Source organism: Neurospora tetraspora (genome assembly GCF_033439725.1).
Source record: "Neurospora tetraspora strain CBS 560.94 chromosome Unknown B0H65scaffold_1, whole genome shotgun sequence".
Taxonomy (NCBI): domain Eukaryota; kingdom Fungi; phylum Ascomycota; class Sordariomycetes; order Sordariales; family Sordariaceae; genus Neurospora; species Neurospora tetraspora.
In genome coordinates, this window is record NW_026944383.1 from 3,884,585 (window position 1) to 3,903,693 (window position 19,109).

General features: G+C 53.3%; 6 protein-coding genes across 6 annotated transcripts; 2 read left to right on the forward strand and 4 right to left on the reverse strand.

Annotated features, from left to right (window-relative positions):
* Positions 1–1,820: 1,820 nt before the first annotated feature.
* B0H65DRAFT_416918 (uncharacterized protein) lies at positions 1,821–4,565 on the reverse strand (the record flags this gene model as incomplete). Its single annotated transcript, XM_062824061.1, has 7 exons — positions 1,821–1,942; positions 2,006–2,954; positions 3,007–3,358; positions 3,409–3,612; positions 3,678–3,805; positions 3,859–4,024; positions 4,249–4,565. 7 exons carry the CDS (start codon positions 4,563–4,565, stop codon positions 1,821–1,823), a joined length of 2,238 nt encoding a protein of 745 aa, XP_062686461.1.
* Positions 4,566–5,619: 1,054 nt separating this feature from the next.
* On the forward strand, positions 5,620–5,968 carry B0H65DRAFT_544361 (uncharacterized protein; the record flags this gene model as incomplete). Its single annotated transcript, XM_062829286.1, has 2 exons — positions 5,620–5,755; positions 5,901–5,968. The coding sequence occupies 2 exons, from the start codon at positions 5,620–5,622 to the stop codon at positions 5,966–5,968; spliced, it is 204 nt and encodes a 67-aa protein (XP_062686462.1).
* Positions 5,969–6,472: 504 nt separating this feature from the next.
* B0H65DRAFT_35564 (Sds3-like-domain-containing protein) lies at positions 6,473–8,956 on the reverse strand. Its single transcript, XM_062823668.1, has 4 exons — positions 7,708–8,956; positions 7,579–7,648; positions 7,038–7,524; positions 6,473–6,980 (listed from the first exon to the last, which is right to left on the reverse strand). The coding sequence occupies exons 1-4, from the start codon at positions 8,828–8,830 to the stop codon at positions 6,576–6,578; spliced, it is 2,085 nt and encodes a 694-aa protein (XP_062686463.1). The 5' UTR covers positions 8,831–8,956; the 3' UTR covers positions 6,473–6,575.
* Positions 8,957–9,402: 446 nt separating this feature from the next.
* B0H65DRAFT_450741 (nucleolar protein 12) lies at positions 9,403–11,868 on the forward strand. The gene is made up of 4 exons (XM_062826019.1): positions 9,403–9,686; positions 9,749–9,812; positions 9,873–10,985; positions 11,057–11,868. The coding sequence occupies exons 1-4, from the start codon at positions 9,676–9,678 to the stop codon at positions 11,654–11,656; spliced, it is 1,788 nt and encodes a 595-aa protein (XP_062686464.1). The 5' UTR covers positions 9,403–9,675; the 3' UTR covers positions 11,657–11,868.
* Positions 11,869–12,303: 435 nt separating this feature from the next.
* On the reverse strand, positions 12,304–15,210 carry B0H65DRAFT_450744 (tubulin alpha chain). Its single transcript, XM_062826020.1, has 6 exons — positions 14,903–15,210; positions 14,446–14,504; positions 14,071–14,381; positions 13,889–14,012; positions 13,256–13,635; positions 12,304–13,185 (listed from the first exon to the last, which is right to left on the reverse strand). The coding sequence occupies exons 1-6, from the start codon at positions 14,912–14,914 to the stop codon at positions 12,707–12,709; spliced, it is 1,365 nt and encodes a 454-aa protein (XP_062686465.1). The 5' UTR covers positions 14,915–15,210; the 3' UTR covers positions 12,304–12,706.
* A 990-nt stretch (positions 15,211–16,200) lies between these two features.
* Positions 16,201–17,022, reverse strand: B0H65DRAFT_438368 (Ser-Thr-rich glycosyl-phosphatidyl-inositol-anchored membrane family-domain-containing protein; the record flags this gene model as incomplete). The annotated part of the gene is made up of 2 exons (XM_062825369.1): positions 16,201–16,739; positions 16,800–17,022. 2 exons carry the CDS (start codon positions 17,020–17,022, stop codon positions 16,201–16,203), a joined length of 762 nt encoding a protein of 253 aa, XP_062686466.1.
* Positions 17,023–19,109: the final 2,087 nt, after the last annotated feature.

Below are 19,109 nucleotides of genomic sequence, written 5' to 3' on the forward strand. Positions count from 1 at the left end.
ATGCCCAGTCAGTGGCAGCCAGTGCCTGAGGTCGGTGGAATCGTTCGGTGGATCTACGCGGACCTGACGGCGCACTGGGCATGGGGAGGCGGGTCGACACTTTCCGGAGTTGTGGCCTGTGATGTCGGGTCGTCCCTGAAATGCAGGAGTGACACAACGGGGTGGTTGCTGCTAATGCGCTGCCTTCTGATGCAGGGCCGTTTGTCCGACTTGGGACGGGGAGTTTTTGCTTTCACTGACAACCTCAAAATGTTTCAACACAATCTATGCCCCGGATTCCTAGACTGCCCCGTTTACTTGGGTTTGCATTTAATTGAACGTCGATAGCTTCAAGGCGTCGCGAATTAGACATCCAGCTATCCCAATTGTTAACTGGACATTGCAGGCTGTGCCTTCTCCAAGAGCAAGGGGATGAACGTCAAACGAAGAAAATTGGTTCCACTGTAGCTTCCGAGTTTGCAGGGTGCCTGACCTGAAGTCACCAGCGCGATACAGTTGCCCCGGGGTTGCTGTAATGCAGAGAGGGTGAAAATAAGATGAGTGAGCAGGACCCGGTGACCGGAATCACCAACAGACACCTAGCAGGGACAGTAGTAGGTAGGTAGTCTTAGTGTTTGAGGATCTATGATTTTCTCCCTCTTCGGTCCCTTGTTCTCTGGCTACAAGAAAACCGGTCAGGACCTCTCACGTTGGATGGTCCCTGGCCAGATGGACGTGAACCTCAGGTTGCGTGTTGCTGTTGTGTCGAAAAGACGATGAACAGACAGGTGGGTTTTGTGTTTGGAATAGCACCGCCTAGCCCACTGCTACGGCACCTGGGCGCAGGGGCAAAACATGGAAAGTGGAAGGCGGGGACATCCCGGTCCATCATCCCGTCTCCCGGGACTGGTATCAACACCTCCACTTCGGGTCCAAACCAACAGGTTCATGAGATGTCATGATGATTGCAGCGGCTTGTTATGGGCAAGTGGCTTAAAGCTCTAATCACATAAGGTAGCAAAAGACGGAAGATCATGATCGACTTCTCTGGTGATATGCGGAGGTTTTGAGGCCGGTTCTGGGACACCCAACAGTACAGCACTAAGGTAGGCACGCCGGCCGTACCTGCTTTAAGTCGGCCATTAGTGACGGGAACTGCCGCCATATCACACCTTCCTTATCTCGAAACTTCGGTATACATATGTCATTCTCGCCCTCTCAGGTCGGGCCCGATACAGGACTCACAGCACTCGGGACCGGGACCGAGAGACAGTCGGCCGGCGGCCTGTGACGTACCAAGATACTTTTGGTCTGATAAAGTGGTGTGGACCCATACTCAACAGCAGTCCGCGCTCTCCCTTTGCCGAATATCATAGTGGGTGGTTATTTGCCGGTTTGTTTACTTCACATATCTCACGGGTTAGGGTTACAGACGTAAACCCCTTTTCGCAACTACATCCGACATCTTATCACGCTTTGGTTTCAACAAGGAGCTGCGACCGGAGTAGCAGCGGCAATGCCTGACGACTCTTTCTATTCTACATGGTATTTCTTTTCTCAAGGATGTAGCCTGTCGTTTGCAAAGATCTTCCCGCTCCATGTTATTTGATAACAGCAGAAAACCACCTCAATAACCACGCTTGTGGTCTTTGCTACCAAATGCGTAAGCAGCAATATCATGCTCGCTCTGTCCCACAAAACTTTTTGTGACTATTTGGATATAACCCTAATACAAAAGCTGTTCCGGAAGTGATGAACCGCCCGTCTTGATAATCCCCGTGGGTGTTGAGGTGCCACCTCAACACCCACGGGTAACGCATTATGTGACAAAGGTATTAGGTTCATGCAGTCATTGCCTGAGAGCCATTACCACCAGGGGCACCGTTGGCGGCAGCATGAGCCTCGGCGAATCCAGGCCGCCACCTGTGAAGGTACTTTTCTGCCAAAGGACGTGCATCCTCATCTGGTTCACCAAACATGTCAGTAAGCGGACCGTTTAAACATAGTCGGAAAAGGCAAAACTCACACTCGACCCAAATCTCATACACAGTATCCAGAGCAAGCTCCCTCGCTGGCGGCTTCATCATCACCAAGTAAAGCAGACTGGTCATAGCAAGCTGCACCGTGGTCGGATCGCTGCAAAGACCTTTGAGGCGACCGAGAAGCTCTCTGCTGAGTTGCGGAATCTCCGAAAGGAACCGCGTGAGAACCTTGTCTTGAGCCGTGATATAACTGAGGAAGCCATCCATCAGACGCAACGCGCACCGCTCGTAATTCAGCGGTGCGCCGAGTCCCTCACGTTTCGTTAGTTGGTCATTGTACCACTCCTCGCAGCACCATGCCACGGCAACCTCAATACGGCGCCGCCAGTCTTCGAGGACGTAGTTGAAAAGCATTTCGCGGATCAGGTTGCCCAGGCTCATCTGTGGGCGGCCAAGAGCGGTAGCGTCCGCCTCGGTTTTGATATCGTCCTCCAGGCCCATGGTGCTGCGGGTTGCAAGGCGCGTTATCAGTGTAAGCCATGAGTCGCGATCATGTGAGTTGGCGGCCAGTCGGTTGAGGCCGGCCTTGGGTTTGCGGACAAGGGGGTCCTCGAGACCTGAGAGAGGCCCAAATATGCGCATAGCAGTGATCTGGCTGACCTTGACAGCAGTATCGGGGTTGAGAACAGGCGGGGGCGGGAGTCTGAACGGGCCGAGAGCCAAGGCAGAATCAGGCTCAGCGTTCTGCTCAGGTGGTTCCTCCGGAGGCGCGTTATCGAGCTTGTTGAGTATTTGTTCGGTATCTTCGGCAGCGTAGAAGTCGGGTTCGTAGGCGTCGTCATCTTCCTCAACACCCAAGGCAACCGTCTCGGCATTAACCGTCTCGGCATTAACCGAAGCTTGTTGCGCTGTCGCCGTTGCTGGGACTGGTACCGGGACTGGTGCTACGGCAGGTGCCGCAGCATACAAAGCAATTAATCGGTCACGGACTCCCTGTGACAGTGTCAGCATCGTCACCCCTATCAAGAAACCGCTGGAGTCTTACATTAATGGCCAAATCAAGCTGCCCTTGGTCTAGTGACGCCAGCGTCCTGACATTGATTCTAGCAGTTAGCGGGGCAGGTACTAGAGTCACATCAAAGCCCTGCAAGCCTGTGTTGTTGGTGAGACTGAACACTTCAGCCAGAGTGTGTGGCCCTGGTGCAAGTGGTTGGATGCGGAGTGGAGGCTGGGGTGCGGCTGCCTCAGTCTTCTGCCTCTTCACATCACCATAACCTGCAGCAGCCTGCTCAGGAAGAGCCCGCTTGCGGTTCGCCTCATCAAAGATCTCCAAGCGGGACCGCTGAAGTCTATCGAAGTGTTGAGAAAGGCGCGGCGCCAACGGGTTATGAGAATCCCTTATCCTAGTTAGCAAGAGAAGCATGAGCGGTAACCGGATATTTCTTACCTCATGAGCAGATGCTTCAAAAGCATCTGGGTTGTCTTCGTCATTGACTTGACGAGAACTTTGTTCTTGGGTGTCATAGGGGAGTTGGCCAGTTTCAGAGGGTTGAAGTTGAGAACGGCATTTGTGATACGGCTGAAGGTGGCAGGACGAGTGCGGACGAGAATGGCCAAAGTGTTGAGAGTGGCATCTACAATCAGAGCATCACTGTATACGGGAATGGCACGGGCGGTTAGCTAGTTATAGACGTGGAAAAGGCAGCCCTTACGCACCTGCTGTTATCCTGGAGACCACCAAGCATCCTGTCAAGGAGGCCAATGGCTTCAGCCTCGAGAAGCCGAGGGTCTAGGAGATTGTGATTAGGAGGAATCATGGTCAGGTTGACGTCCAGGCCAGAATGCTGACATCAGCTGTTAGTATATAACCCAAGAACGCGAGGGAGACTGTATTAACCTTCGGTTCCGTGCCGTTTGACGCCGTCTGAGCAAGGATAACTCGCTGAACAAACTTGATACAGCATAGCTTGACCGGCGTGAGAGCGCCCTCCCATACTGACAATATCTTCGACTTTATCGCTGACATAGCCTCCCAGGCAGCGGGGTGGTAGGCATTGCCAATACTGTGCGTCAAGATGATTAGTAACCAGGGGACATGAAGAGGTGTGTTGAACCGTCCTGGACAAAACCGTGATAGTGCCCGGAGGACATGTGTGTCTGATGGAGCGCAGGTGTAGAAGACAAGTGGGAACCATAACACGGGATATCATGGACATCAGACACACAATATACGAGACCACATAGCGCGGAAGGCGAGGCCATCGACCCTAGTAGGTGCATTACTTACATCCATCTCACGATAACTGGATACGCACTCGCCGCCGCCATGATACCAGCCTTGAGTACTAGGGGATCCTGATCAGGAGCTTCCACCAGTGACCGCAGCGCGTCTATTATCGCTAGAGTCAAGTCCCCCTTGTCTGGCGTCCTCAAAGCTGGACAAGCGAGCGCTTCTGCGATAAAGTCGGCGGCCCATCTGCGCAGCTCGACAGGAGCAGACGGGGCCGTGAGGGGCAGAATACCCTGGATGATCTGTTTGAAATAGCCAGGGTTTTCGAGGGCCATCTTGCGGGCAGCGCTGAGCTGCTGTATTTGCTCGCTCATCGTGGGCGTCTCTACAGGGGAAGCCATGGTGATCAATGGGCAGATATATGCACTGCGCTACCCGGGTGAAGTGAGGGGCGTGTGGTATATGGACGGAGATCGTTGCTGGTGTGATCGCAAGACGTAACAACCAAGTGGGTGCAAGTATGTGATTGTGATGGATGTAGAGGTAGGTCAAAAGAGTCTACGAAGGCTGCTTGCTGGATGGGTGCGCAGGTGCAAAACGCAAACACAGCTTCTCTAGCTGCTCCCGTTGTCGTCGGCCCAAGACTTAATCCAGAGACAGTCCCCCAATTCTGTTGTATGTTGATTCCAGTGGCTTCTGGACAGTGTCACTCATCCTACGCGACGTGGAAGGCGCCTCGTATTGTCCCGTCCTTCTCTCGTGCTGAGTCGGCGTTCGTCGAGAGTTGCGATTGTTGCTGGTTTCCTAGCCGGTGTCGCTCAATAAATAGAAGGAAGCAGTTGAGTTGGTAGCCAGTTCAAGAGCCGTCGTCAATCCTCTTGAACAGTAATCGGTGTCGCGAAATTCCAAGGCGAGCTCTTTCGTGTTGGTTCCAATTGTGTGGTAGTTGTGTGGTGCAGTGGCAGTTTATAGATTTGGCAACTGGAGCTTTCCCTAGAAACCTTCTTGACGCGCCGTCATTCCTCTTGTCTTGAAGAAGTGGCAGGGGCAAGGGTGTTGGCGCACGGATCATATTGGCTAGGTACGCAGGTACACCAAGCGCAGGTGGTGATCATGCCTGCCGCGGCTTTGATTGCCTGCCGCTTGTTAAAGAAACCCGAACCACAGCGGGCAGCTTCGCCTGTCTCGCGGCACAGCGCTGATGAGAGCTGATAAGCTTTCTAGTGCACCGTAGAAGCATACGGCAATATCCGACCCACCCATCTTTTTCCTGGATCCGTCTGCTGTCTCGAAGACGACATCATCCGGTGCTAGAGCTGCTCACCCATCGTTTTGCTTCCGAAATCGGTCAATTTAAAAGCAACATGTCTGGGTGAGTCGCAATTCTGCTGCGCCGAGTTTCCGCCCACAACAGCACTAATCGCAAAGATGAACAGCCGTCCCAACTCCGGTTACTATGACCGCAACCACCGCCAGTCGGCGGCTCTGATTCGCGCGCGTCGCCCGTACCTCTTCAAGAACGTTGTTCTCGGTGCCAGCATTACCGCTTTTACCCTCGCCGTCTGTACGTCGCCTCAACCTTTATCCACACCTACATCAGACCCTTCTACATGCCGAAAGACAACACCCCACGATTTATTACCCACCACTGCCGTCCTGCCCGCCGAGTATATACACCCTTGAGCTGACGAACCGCCCCTCCTTTCTAGATGCCTACACCCTGAACGTCGTCGGCCAGGACGAATTCGAGGACGTCAAGGTTCCCGAGAAGAAATAGACAGATGTAATATGAGCTCTGTGGCGTCGGCCGCTACGGACAGGCACGGGCATCCAAGAGGGCGGCCCCGGCCGTGTACATTATGATGGCGTTCAGGGAACGGAACAGGGCGAAACACAGCTTTTTGGATGGAAAGAGGAGTCAGAGACTCCCTCGCGCAGGAGTTCACACCCCAGCCGTGTTGTATTTGTGATTTGGGAGTATCCAAAAGGGTACCTTCTTCGTTAAAAGGCATATATATATCCCGACCATATCTCGTATGTAAAGGGGGCAAGAGAGTGCATGGCCCCAAAAACCCAAACGCTCAGTATAACAACTCGCCCAGCTACCCTGCACTGGCATATACACATTGGTTGACTTGGATTAGCCAACGAACATCCCACCCGTACTCCGAACTTTGAACCTCCCAAACATGCCACTGTGAAATAAATCATCTATGAACCCCATGAACTCCTTCCCACCGTCGCTCAATGCTGCAACAAGCACAGAGCGGAGTAAAACACCCTTCATGCCTGACTAGTTAATCCGAATGCCCCTCAAGAAAATAAACAAATCTGTCTGCTTGCAATGTTTTTGACCATGCTTCCCGGTGGTGCTCCTAAGCGTTTCATGAAACCTGAGGAACGCCCTCCCGCTTCATTACCTGCTCTGGCCCAAGTTTGGCGCTCTTTACTGGCTCGTGAGCACTGGAGGCATGCCCCTTTTGTAGATGAACCGGATGCGCGTCCCCGTTGACTGCAACGAATCCATTTGTGGTATACGGAGCCATAGGTTGTTGCGAGTGGTGTCGTGGTCCGGAGGGAGGCCCAGCAAAAGGCACATCATGATGTAATTGTTGTCGCTGCATCTGATGGGCTGGGTGATTTGGGTTCGCCCAAGGTGTTTGTTCGATAAACTGTTCACCGGCGGGGCCAAGGGGGGTTCGCCCAAATGGAAGCCCGGCGGAGGAATACTCTTGATGGAAAGCGGGAGGATAGTTCGGTATAGGCCGAGGGACAGGCTCGCGAGATCGCTACAGCCGCAGTTAGTATGTAAAGGCAGTATGCATTAAGATACCTCCAACACTCACAGCTATAGCTTCGAGATCGTTTTCCACCTGATCCTCAGATGCGCCATGTATTGGTGGCGCAGCAGGGAATCCAACGTGTTTGGCAAAGCCCGACAAGATCGACACTTCCTTATTGTACGCAACAGCGTTGCGAATAATCTGTGTTTTGACGGTGGGGTAATGGATTCCGTAGTCGGGTATTGCGTTGGCAAACCGTCTGCGCTCTTGTTGTATATCGTACCATTCCTGACCAAGCTCCTCGAGGACCTTCTCGCGCGACTCGCGCACAGCTTGGTGGTATTGCGACAGTATCTGTGCTCGTTCTGCCACCGCGCGCCTTTGAAGCATCGCCATTCTGAATTGTAACTCGAGTGTGCTGGTCTTTATCCTCTCCTCTCGTCGGGCATTCAGACATTGTAGCATCGCCAGATACTCGGGATGGGTGGGGTTTTCGCAGGTTAGCATGGCTTCTTCCTGATTGAGCTGCTCTAGACGTTCCTGATATAGGCTGTGAAGTTGTTAGGTCTAATCCAGAGATGAAAATGATGCCTGGCAAACTCACCGCTCCCGGAAACTGCTGAATTGTTTTTCAATTGCTGTAAGCTCTTCCCAGGCGGACTTCTTCCGCTCCACTGCAGTGATCCATTAGTATGTGCAAGGTAAATTGGATGGAAGAACACGGTACACATACACTCTTCCTCGTTTCTGTGGGCTGCTTCAGCCTCCTCATCGACATCATCTATTTGGTCCTCTTCAGCTTGCGCTCCAGAGTCTTCGACGGCAACAACGTCTACATCAGCAGAAGCGTCGGCATTTGTCTCTTCAATCTCATCCCCGCCTGGTTCGTCAGGGGTCGGGCTCCTTCTTTTCTTCGTGACACCGCGTTTTCCCTTTTTGGTTCGACCGTCTGTCGCGTCTTCTTCGATCGCCTCCGTGAGCTCCGTTTCATCCTTCGTTGCGCTATCGGCGCCGGCCGTGGTGACTGGCTCATCATTGTTATCTTCCTCGGCAGACTGGTTGCCGCTTTCGGGGTTCGTCGAAATGACCTCGATGTCAACGACAGGCACGTCATCGGCTGAGAGCTCTTCGGGAGAGGTATTTGATTCGGTCCGCTTCTTGAGCGGTTGGCTGAGATCTTGTTGCTCGGTGATTGAGGAGCGTTTCCGCTTTAGGGTATCATGTCGGGGTGATAGTGTGAGGACTTTTTCGGTCGAGGCGGAAACTGCTTGTACTTTCTTCGCCAGCACGGGAGATCGCGCAGGTGGTAGTTCGGCAGCAGATTCGGGCTCTTCCTCACTCAGATCTTCCGAGGCCTCTTCGTCACCCTCTTCTGCTTCTTCTGATGGAGTGTTTCGCCCGCTGGCGGTGTTTTCCGGTTCGTAATCAGCTTTGATTTGCTGCTGAAGCTTGCTAGGGCTGCGCTCGAACGTCCGATCGTGGCGGTCGGTGAATTGTCGAGTGCCAGGCTCACCAGCGGTGTCCACGATGTCGCGTGATACTCGATCTTTTGGTGGTGTATCGTAAAGTCTCTCTGTCTCTGCCTCGGAGTCATTAATATCCACATCCGACAGCTTGCTCTCGTCGTCAGTCTCGGCGCCAAGGTCCGAGTCGGCGCCATCGCGATTGTCAGTTCGGACCGATGCCTCGCGATGTTGAGAGTGGTTACTGGTCATGTCCAAATCCATGTCGTCAGGATCTCCATGCTTGTCTTCCACGTCACTAAGTGGGCTTGAAACATCGCTGGGGCTGTGTTGTAGCAGAGGCGGAGGGGGGCTCGAGAGAGCCAAGGACAGCGCGGTGTCACCAGTAGCCATCGCGGATCATAGAATCCGACGAGATTAAAGCTAAGCAACGACGCGCCGATGTGGGTTTGAGCGGATGAGAAATGAAAGTTGAAAGCCACGTAGAATTGAGTAGTGGGCGGCGGATTGGACTGGACTTCCGAACTGCACGGGCAGCTCAAGAGCAGCGCCTGGAGTGGTGGCGCGACGAGCAGGGTGAAGTGTATTAATGCTGGAAGGTAGAAAGACGTGTGTTCGCACACAATGAAATGTCTCGGGGATATGACTAGCTTGTCGGTACGAGGCAGCGATTGTCGAGAGATGCGGTCGAGGTAGGAAGACAGATCGGGTGGGTGAGGAGCAGTATTGACGAGACTGGAAGCTGGAGAAGCGCCCAGTGCCCACAGCACTGCACCGTACCAGTACGACACGAATGGGCAACCGGTTTCTGGGGGGCTCCTGCCTGCCCGCTTGCCTGCCGCCGCCGCCCGTCGCACTGCACGACAGAAAGGTGATGGCAGGCGGTGAGACTTGGCAGTTGCGATAACGACTGATAAGCGAATTTTTTGGATGCATCATGTTCCTCGACTCGTCCTTGCGATGCGCAGTGGGGAAGGTAGAAACGGCGACCCTGGAGACCCTGGACCATTGAACCTTCCGCCCAGAAACTGGTCTTGACTTGTACAACATTCTACCTAGAAATCAGAAGCTACATTTTGCAATTCGACTTTTACATTTTTGAAAGTCGAGCTTTTCTTTCGTCTTGTCGTCGAACTTCAGTTGTTCTTCTGTGCTCCTAGAAACAAGTCAATCACAGTACCTGATTGGCGAACCGTGCCACTTCCATTTGCGCTTCGACACACGACGCAAACATCACAATGGGCAAAACGTGCGAACAATCTTACCTTCCAGTCAGCAACGTTCTTCAGTATGCTGACACCAGTACTATAGTAAAGGACTCGTTGCGCCGGTGAAGAAGGTTGATCCTAGCTTGGATGCTTTGTTCGCTACCAGTGTAAGCTATTTCCTTCTGACAGACAGGCAATTGGAAGACAACATAGCTAATTTTGCGTAGGTTGGTCCAGCGAAGCCCCGCCCAGCCGCGAAATACTCGGAGCCCCTACCATCAAAGCCCAAGAAGGCGCCAGTACCATCCAAGAAAGAGGAGGAAGTCGAGGAGGAGGGCGATGACGAGGAACTGAGCGAGCTTGACGAAGAATACGATTCCGAGGTCGGCATTGGAGAGGATGACGAAGATGAGGAGGCCGAGGACGACAACGACAGCGAAGATGACCAGGTTCAAGCCGCCGAGATCCTCGAAGCTGTTGTAGAGCAAGGAAAGGTCGCGGAAGAAGATGGACGGAAACGGAAGCGCAAGCAACGCGACCAGCACGACAATCTCGAACACAAATACCTGTCTAAGTTGGCGGAGGACGACGAAGAGCCGGCTGGCAAACGTCTCAAGGCCGACGAGCAATCCGGAGAAAAGAAGGAAACCACTAAAGCCGAGAAGGACGACGACAGCGAGTCTGAGGATGAGGTCCCCGTTCACGAATCGCTAGCGCCCGATGCTGCCCAGAACGAGATTGAGAAGGCCAACCGCACAGTCTTCCTCAGCAATATCGCCGTTGAGGCCGTCACCTCTCGCTCGGCCAAGAAGACCTTGATGAAGCATATGGCTTCAGTGCTGGACAAGGAGGCGAAGCCTGCGCAAAAGGTTGAGTCGATACGGTTCCGCTCGACTGCCTTCGCTACCGCTGCCATTCCCAAGCGCGCCGCTTATATCAAGAAGTCCGTGATGGAGGCCACCACGAAATCGACAAACGCCTATGTTGTCTACAGCACCCCTGCGGCTGCTCGTCTTGCCTGCTCGAAACTCAACGGCACAATTGTGTTGGATCGCCACGTCCGTGTCGACAGTGTTGCCCATCCTGCCCCGGTAGACCACAAGCGCTGCGTCTTCGTCGGCAACCTTGGGTTTGTGGATGACGAGACAGTGCTACAGGTGAAGGTGGACGAGGACGGCAAGGAGGTGACCGAGAAGAAGAAGCGGACAAAGCAGCCCATGGATGTCGAGGAAGGTCTCTGGCGGGTATTCGGAAAGGAGGGCGGCAAGGTTGAGAGTGTCCGTGTTGTCCGCGACCCTGTGACCCGTGTCGGCAAGGGCTTCGCCTACGTTCAGTTCCACGTGAGTTATTACCCTCTTATATTTCCCCCCTTGATAGCCATTAACTAACAACCCTTTCCCCCCCACCGCAGGATGAGAATGCCGTCGAGTCCGCCATCCTCCTCAACGGCAAGAAATTCCCTCCCATGCTCCCCCGCGAGCTCCGCGTCAGCCGCTGCAAGGCCCCTCACAAGACCTTGCGCGCCATCGAAGCCAAGAAGCTCAAGGCGCAGGGCGCCGCGCCTGAGGCCATGAAGAAGGGCGGCAACGGCAAGAAGGGCCCTGGCTCCAAGAAATCCGACTACGCCCCCAAGATCTCGGCCGAAGCCAAGACCATCGCCGGCCGCGCCGAGAAGCTTCTCGGCAAGTTCACCGCCAGACAGGTCATCGGCTCCGACAAGAAGAACAAGTTCAACAAGCAGGACAGATACCAGGCCAGCCAAAGGAGGAATCACGCCTCGGGCGCCAACACGGAGGCGACCGGCCCCAGAGTGCCGGGCGCCTACAAATCCCCCGAGAGCTTCATCCTCGAGGGTAAGCGTGCCAGCGCCGCGGACGGAAAGCCCAAGGATCTCAAGTTTAAGGGCGCCAGGAAGAACAAGGCGCCGAATGCGGGTGGTGGTAAGAAGAAGACTGGTCGTGCTGCGGCGAGGGCTTCGAAGTGGAAGGTTCAGGGGAAGGGAAAGAAATAAGGGCTACCTAGGCATTTCGCCAGGGGGTAAGGGTGTTTGCTAGCATGGAGCCAACCGCAGCGGCGCGGTCCGGTGCCGTGCCGTGGCGGTCCGTGGTTTAAGCTTTAAGCAATGGGGTTCAAGGATGAAGAGGAGCGTTCGGTCCAAGACGCACGCATGTACGGATAGAATAGACTCTAATGTGGCCATTGCATCTAAAGGCATCTCTCAAAGGAAAGTGTCCAGTGCTCCTGCGTCGTGCTTGACGCTCTGCACGTTATTGAGTGTAGGTACCGAGTGACGGTACGATTTGGTACCTGAAATTGTTTAATGCTGCAATGTTTGTCTCCGTTATTTATCGATATGAGATGAGCCGAGTTGCGGCACGATGTGCATTGGACGGACATTTTCTAGCATTGAGCTGGATTAACGCCTTTTTTCGCCCATATCCGATCGACTTGCTTCAATCACGTCCTCTAAGAATTCAAACAAGGGGCTTGTCGCAAAGGAACCAGTCAAAAACTGTCAACAGCCGTTGAGAGTCATGGTGTTCCCTCGTTTGAACGCCTCTGGCAAGACCTAACCCAGTGTCTCCCTCAGTGTGGCTTGTCCTGGTCTGTCTTCGCGTTTTGCAATGACTTGTCTTTTCAAGTCTTGAAAGGTTTTGGGTATTATTCTGGTTTTTCTCTTTCGTTCTATGTGTTACTCCAGCTCTACAGCCTCTTCTGAGCAGCGCAGGCTGACGCCTCCTTAGGTGAACAAAGTTTCTACATTTTGTTGGTCTACAATCAAGGTCAAGATTAAAGGGGTGGGTATGTATATGTGCTTTCAAAAGGGGGAATTACATAAGTCGTCATGTTCTCGTCTAGTCCTTCCTAACTCCGCGCTCGTTTCGTGTGAGACTATGGGACCAAGGTGCTGGTTGTCAAGGGCCTACCTGGGCTGCGCTGTTGTTTCCGACTTGTGATGTGTACAGAAGACAACCCATGACACCCAGCTCCCGGAATCAACCGACCCAGCCGCCCTGGACCCAACAATGGCGCCATGTATGACCATAGGAAAAGCAACCGCTTAGTACTCAGCATCGACATCGGCATCGTTGTAGTCGCCAGCGACCTCCTCGTAATCCTTCTCGAGCGAAGCAAGATCCTCACGGGCCTCGCTGAACTCGCCTTCCTCCATACCCTCACCGACGTACCAGTGGACGAAGGCGCGCTTGCTGTACATAAGGTCGAACTTGTGGTCAAGACGCGACCAGGCCTCAGCAATGGCGGTGGTGTTGGACAACATGGAGACGGAGCGGTCGACAGAAGCAAGACCACCATCGGCGGGCGAGGCAGTGGGGACAGACATGGGCTTCTGGTGGTTGATACCGATCTTGAAACCAGTGGGGCACCACTCAACGAGGTTGAAGGAGGACTTGGCCTTGAGCGCAGCGACCGCAGCGGCAGTGTCACGAGGGACAACATCACCACGGTAAAGCAGAGCGACGGCCATGTACTTGCCGTTACGGGGGTCGCAGACGACCATCTGGTTGTTGGGCTCGAAGCCTATTCACAAATATGTCAGTGTCTGGGATCGCAAGGATATTGCTGACCAGAATGCCAAGGTTCCACTTACACTGGAGGGTAAGCTCAGAGGTCTTGAAGCTCTCGTGAGCGCTCTTGGTGGCCGAAATAACAGGAGCGTAAGAGATAAGAGGATAGTGGACACGAGGGAAAGGAACCAAGTTGGTCTGGAACTCGTTGAGATCGACGTTGAGAGCACCATCGAAACGGAGGGACGAGGTGATGGAAGAAACGACCTGGGCGATCAGGCGGTTCAAGTGCTCGTAGCTGGGACGAGGAATATCGAGGTTTCTTCGGCAAATGTCATACACAGCCTCGTTGTCGACAAGGAAGGTAACGTCACTGTGTTCGAGGGTGCTGTGGGTAGCGAGGACGGCGTTGTAGGGCTCAACGACGGCCGTGGCGACACGAGGGGCAGGGTAAACGGAGAACCTGTACCAAGGATGCTGTGAGCAAGAGTGACCTCCATGAAAGGGTTGGGGCACATCGGTCTTGTTCCAAACGCGGCTCTGAGTCTCCCAACCCGGTCTTTTCGTCTGGATGACCGAACTTCAAGAGAGTTCAGGCACCATCTTCAAAAGACCACCAAGGTTTAAAAGTCCAGATCCCAACGTTTCAAACAAGACCAATTCATCCCCTAAGATGACCCATTGACACCATTGGAAAGAAAGAGGAAAGGACTGACTCTAGCTTGCACTTCTTGGCGTAGTCCTGAGCGAGGCGCTCGAGGACGAGGGCACCGAAACCGGAACCGGTACCACCACCGAAGGAGTGGAAGACGAGGAAACCCTGAAGAGAGTGGCAGTTGTCTGTCCATACCCGGTTAGAAATATGTTACCCGCCGTAGACGGGCAGAAGATAACCTACCGGTGATCTTGCGGATGCGATCAAGGACGTTCTCGGCCATCTCCTTGCCGACAGTGTAGTGACCACGGGCGTAGTTGTTGGCAGCATCCTCCTTGCCGCTGATCAAGAGCTCAGGGTGGAAAAGCTGACGGTAGGGGCCGGTACGGATCTCGTCGATCGGGGAAGGGTCAAGATCGACGAAGAGGGAGCGAGGGACATATTTGCCGTTGCTGGACTCGGTGAAGAAGGTATCATAGGACCCGCCCTCACCGGCAACGGTAGAGTCGGGATCCTTACGACCATCTTGAGTAAGACCGTGCTCAAGGAGGTAGCTAGAAGAGCAGATGTGTTAGAGAAGGCGACACCAAAAAGCATAGCGGTGTGTTGAGCACTTACAGCTCCCAGGCGCTGTTACCGAGCTGGGTACCGGCCTGGCCCAAGTGGATGTGAACAACCTGTTTGAAGCTGTATCAGCTACTTGTGCTCGCGGTAAGATAATTCCATGATGCGCTATATGGGCGTGCGAGGTGGTATATCAGGACTTCGACGTGGGACCCGGGTGTTCGACAGCTGGCGTGTAACGCTGGATGTCGTGATCCAGTCTATAGTAGCGGCAATCCGAGTTGTCGAGCTTAATAATACTCAATTGAGCTTAATAATCCTCAATTGTGGTCATCGGCGCGTGTCGTTGTCGCGAGCGTTCCCAGCTCCAGAGGGGCGTGTCGTTGATTTCGTTGCTTGGGTACCATGGGATTGCTGTCCAACGGCAGCGGAATAGGGGTCGGGTCCCGTTCCAGGGTCATGCTGTCTGTGCTAAGGATCGCGAGGTGTAGGCAACGGGCGCATATCTTACCTCGCCTCTCATCTTTGCTTCGGGATATGAATTATTTGGTGATGTCTAAAGGAAAAGCGGAGTCAAGAGCGCGCAGCGCGGGCAGCAACGAAATAAAACAGAAGACGGAGAGAGAGGAGGTCGGGTACTAGAGCGAGGTCTGTAGTGTACGGGGCTGGCGATTTGGCTGGCTGATGGGATTTCGAGGTTGGCGGCTAGTCCTTGTCAACAGTGGAGGGCTCGTGGAGGGTTTTGGCGGGCCAGACTCCAGACGAAGCAAGAGGTTCAGTTGATGGCAGCTGTGTTGTCTGCGGGACTGTTCCCATCTACACGCACAGCTGAAAGGTCACCGCGACTTCCGAGTCCCTTTTTCATTTGCCCCCGCATTTTTCTACATGTGGCACTCTCTCGTCTCACCGCTTGGCTTGGCATCTTTTAGCTTTTGTGGTCTGTGCTTACATATTTGGAGATCACCCGCGCAGCGTGCTTTGAGGAACTTCAGTCGGGATGAGGATGCACAACACGGAATGAATGCAAGGAACCACGCACTACCATCCAGAGCCTCCATATGAGACAATTTCGTTCATCAACCTACATGGAGATGCCGGAGCTTAGGGCATTGCACCAACCCACCGAGACAGCGGATGTGAAATGAACGAAGTCTTTGAGAAGACATAGTCGACTTGTCACTCTCGTCTACAGAACATACACTCGAGATATCTTGAAGTCTCTCATATGAGACGGATCGCCGACAAGTCAACATTCAAAATTGGAAACCATTTCAGGCGAAACCGATGACATCCTCAACCCCCATGCGAACATTAGCGAAGGCCATATCTCGTCTTCAGGCGATACCAGGACACCCAAAGAAAGGCCGCCAACGTGTTGACAGCACCTTGCCGTCGTCGTCGTCGTCGTCGCACACTCTCTAGCAAATCATATCTCTCGTCATTGATGATACGCCAACGAAGGCTGACACCTGAAGATTTATTCACCCAATCGAAGATCGACATACGCGCACATCACACCGAATCAATCGAGCCAATGAAGGGGACCAGGACTATACGTCGTTATCTCTGTTTTTTTATGAAGCAGATTCCGCTCGATTAATGACTTTGAGGTCTCAGTGATCATTTACAAGATGTCCGGGATATTTCAAGTGCAATCCATGCTTTTTCTCCTTCCCGGGTCTAAATTATGCCCTTCTTCTTCAACTAACCAGCTGGTATCATCCTAATGCCGAGCAGATGCAAACTCGAACAAGACAAAAACAACCCTTTTCCAACGCTGGGTATCAAGACGACCAAAAACGTTCTTTTTTAGAGGGCGAAGAGGGCCATGGCGACACTACCGAGGAGAGCACCGGTGCTGGCGCCAAAGGCAGCAGCGCCGCCAGTGGCAACAGCGCCAGTGGAAGAAGCGGAAGCGGTAGCGACGACGTCAGAAGAGGTGGCAGAAGCGACGACGGAGGCATTGGCGCTGACGACGGTGCTGAAGGAGGAAACGGCGCCGGAAGCGGAGGCGTCGCTGGCAGAGCCGGCAGAGCCGGAGCCGGAACCAGTAGCGGCATCGGTGGTGGCAGGAGCGGCATCGGAGGCCTTGGTGGTAGCGATGGCAGCCTTGGTGGTGGCAGGAGCGGCGACGGTCAGAGGCTTAGCGGTGCCAGCGGCAGCGGTGGTGGGAACAGCGACGGTGGTGGCATCGTCGTCGACAAGGCCGCCAATGATGTGGAATGGGAACGAGTACTGGAAGACCTTGTCATTGGACTCCAAGGTGATCTGAATACCGTAGGTGTTGGCAGTGCCAAGGTGAGCGTCGACGTTCCACTTGTAAGAACCCTTGCTGCTGTCAACGCCCGCTGAGAGATCTTGGTTAGTACTCTTCTTCTGGTTACGTGATTAGGGCCATGGCTACTCACAGGCAATAGTTCCAACCTTGTTCAACGTCTGAGGGGTGGTGCCCCCAAGGACATCGATACGGACGGTACCCTGGTATTGGGACGAAGGCGCCCACTGGATCTCACAGGGCAGGCCAGCAAGCACCTTCTCGCCGGCATACGGGTTGGAGATGACATCAAAGCCATCGGTCTGGGCGAAGACGGCGGTCGCAATAGCGAGGACGGTGGCGACGGAGAAACGCATCTTGATGGTTATATCGAGTTGGTGACTTGGTTGGTAAATGTGATGACTTTTTGCTGGAACTTGGCCACTAAATGGTTCGATGACAGAAATCTGAAAAAGACCGAAAGGCTGCAGAGGCAGTGAAGAATAAGACTGAATGAATGAGTGACTGTTGTATATATGTTGTAAATGAGTGACAACGGCGACGATGACCACGAGCTGAGGCAGAAAAGAATGGAAGGACGAAGGGAGTGCGAAGAGGAGGGGGAGAAAGGCGGAAATATGAGAAAATACTGAAATGGGACAAGTGAAGGTTTCCGCGGTGCAACGCTGCACCAACGACATACAAAATAGACAAGCTTACAGCGCCAATGAAACCCTTCACACCCCCCTTTCCCACTTTCTGATGCCCAGGCTTCCTCTGCAGCCACGGAATTTCAGGAATCTGGATATCCATGGGGTCCCTTCATTTCGGCCAGGCAGTCCAGGGTCCCAAGGAATCCGTTGGGAAGGGGATCCTCATGGACGGGCTGGGCGGGTAACCTTAGAAGCGCTCCAGTTTCACCATTTCATGCTGTGGGGTTGACACTTCTCTGGCGTGGGAAGAGAATCCTTTGGTAATTTGGACGAAATACGTCCGTTGTCCTTGAAGATGCTCGGCAAGACATTGGAATGGACATGATGCGAGATGCTGTGTGTTTGGGATCTCTGTGTAGCCTGTCGACTGCCCGTCCCGGGGGTCGATCTCTATCCCAGAAGAATGGGTGGAAGGTGCGCACATGATCCCAGCGGAGGACGGTCAACGTTGAAGAGGCAACCCAGACAAGCCAAACAAACGAGGGTCAGGCAGATCTAGAGTTGCCTTCGCCGTCAACTGAGTGGCTAGAGCCGTCTCAATCACATCACCAGGCAAGACAACTTGAAGCACTCGAGCGCCGAAGATCGTTGGTCGCGTAGAACCTGGACGAGTCTTGTCCAGAAGTCCCCTTTCACGGGCATTTGCGAGCCTGGCGAGTTGCGAGTCGGTGCGAGGCAGAACCTTCAAATTTAAAAGCGGAGATGAACCGGGACCCGATTGGTCACTGTCAGGGGTAGACCAATCAAAGCGCGTATGAAGCCTGCGGCGTTTGACGCATTGGGCTCGGTATGCTGCAAGGGTCAACCACAGTGGACCAGCCTAGTAACCGCACCTCGGCTGGCAATTGGAGGTCTTCAGGGTACCTGAGTCTCCACTTTTCAGATCTCCAGTTCTCCAACCCAGCTCGCCCAGCAACCGTTCTCAACCTTCTTCACCCGTCGGCGTTTCTCCCCTTCCGCGATTGGCGGCCAAGACGGCACGTCTTATCCTTCGCCCACAAGCCGGCCGGAGCATGATTTCATATTGAATTCCATCTATGATCGAGGCGAGTGATCCTGGAATGCAATGACTCCTCTCGGTCAACAGAGACTTCCTCATGGCACTGAGCAAAGTTGAAGGAATAACAATCCTTCGGGCATGCGATCTACATCATCATCAGCCTCAGTGCTACAACGTAGCATGAAGTGACCTCATCTGTTCCGCAAAGGCTACATGGCTAGTATAGAATTGCTACGTGGCTAGTATAAACCCACTTTTATCGCTGAGTAAGCCCAGCCCAGCCGCCTAGCACACCGCGTGCAACTGAGGCTATATAATCGATGCCCGCGTATCGCCAGATTTATGTCATTGGTGTTATTTTTTTACATGAACTTATTCAGAGTTATTAATCTAGTCAATTGTTTATTGCTGAGGCGGTTGATATTGTGGTTGCTAGTGATATTGCTGTCCTCTATATTAGCTCTATTGTTGTATATGCTGTATTTGCTGCCTATATTTAGAGTGTACGTACCTACTTTGATTTTAATGCCCGTTGTATAAGTGTTGCTTAGAGTGTTGGGGAGGCGGTTGAAGATTTACCTTCCTATTTAAGTCTCTTAACGCTTATCTTCTGCCTTGTATAGGTATTGGAGGTGGTATTATAGCTATAGGGGTTTGGTTATATTGTATTGTTGGTATAATGTAGCTTTGTGAATTATATTATAGTTGATTAGAGGGAGGAGGAACGAGGTTTGGGTCTTTGGGAGGCGCT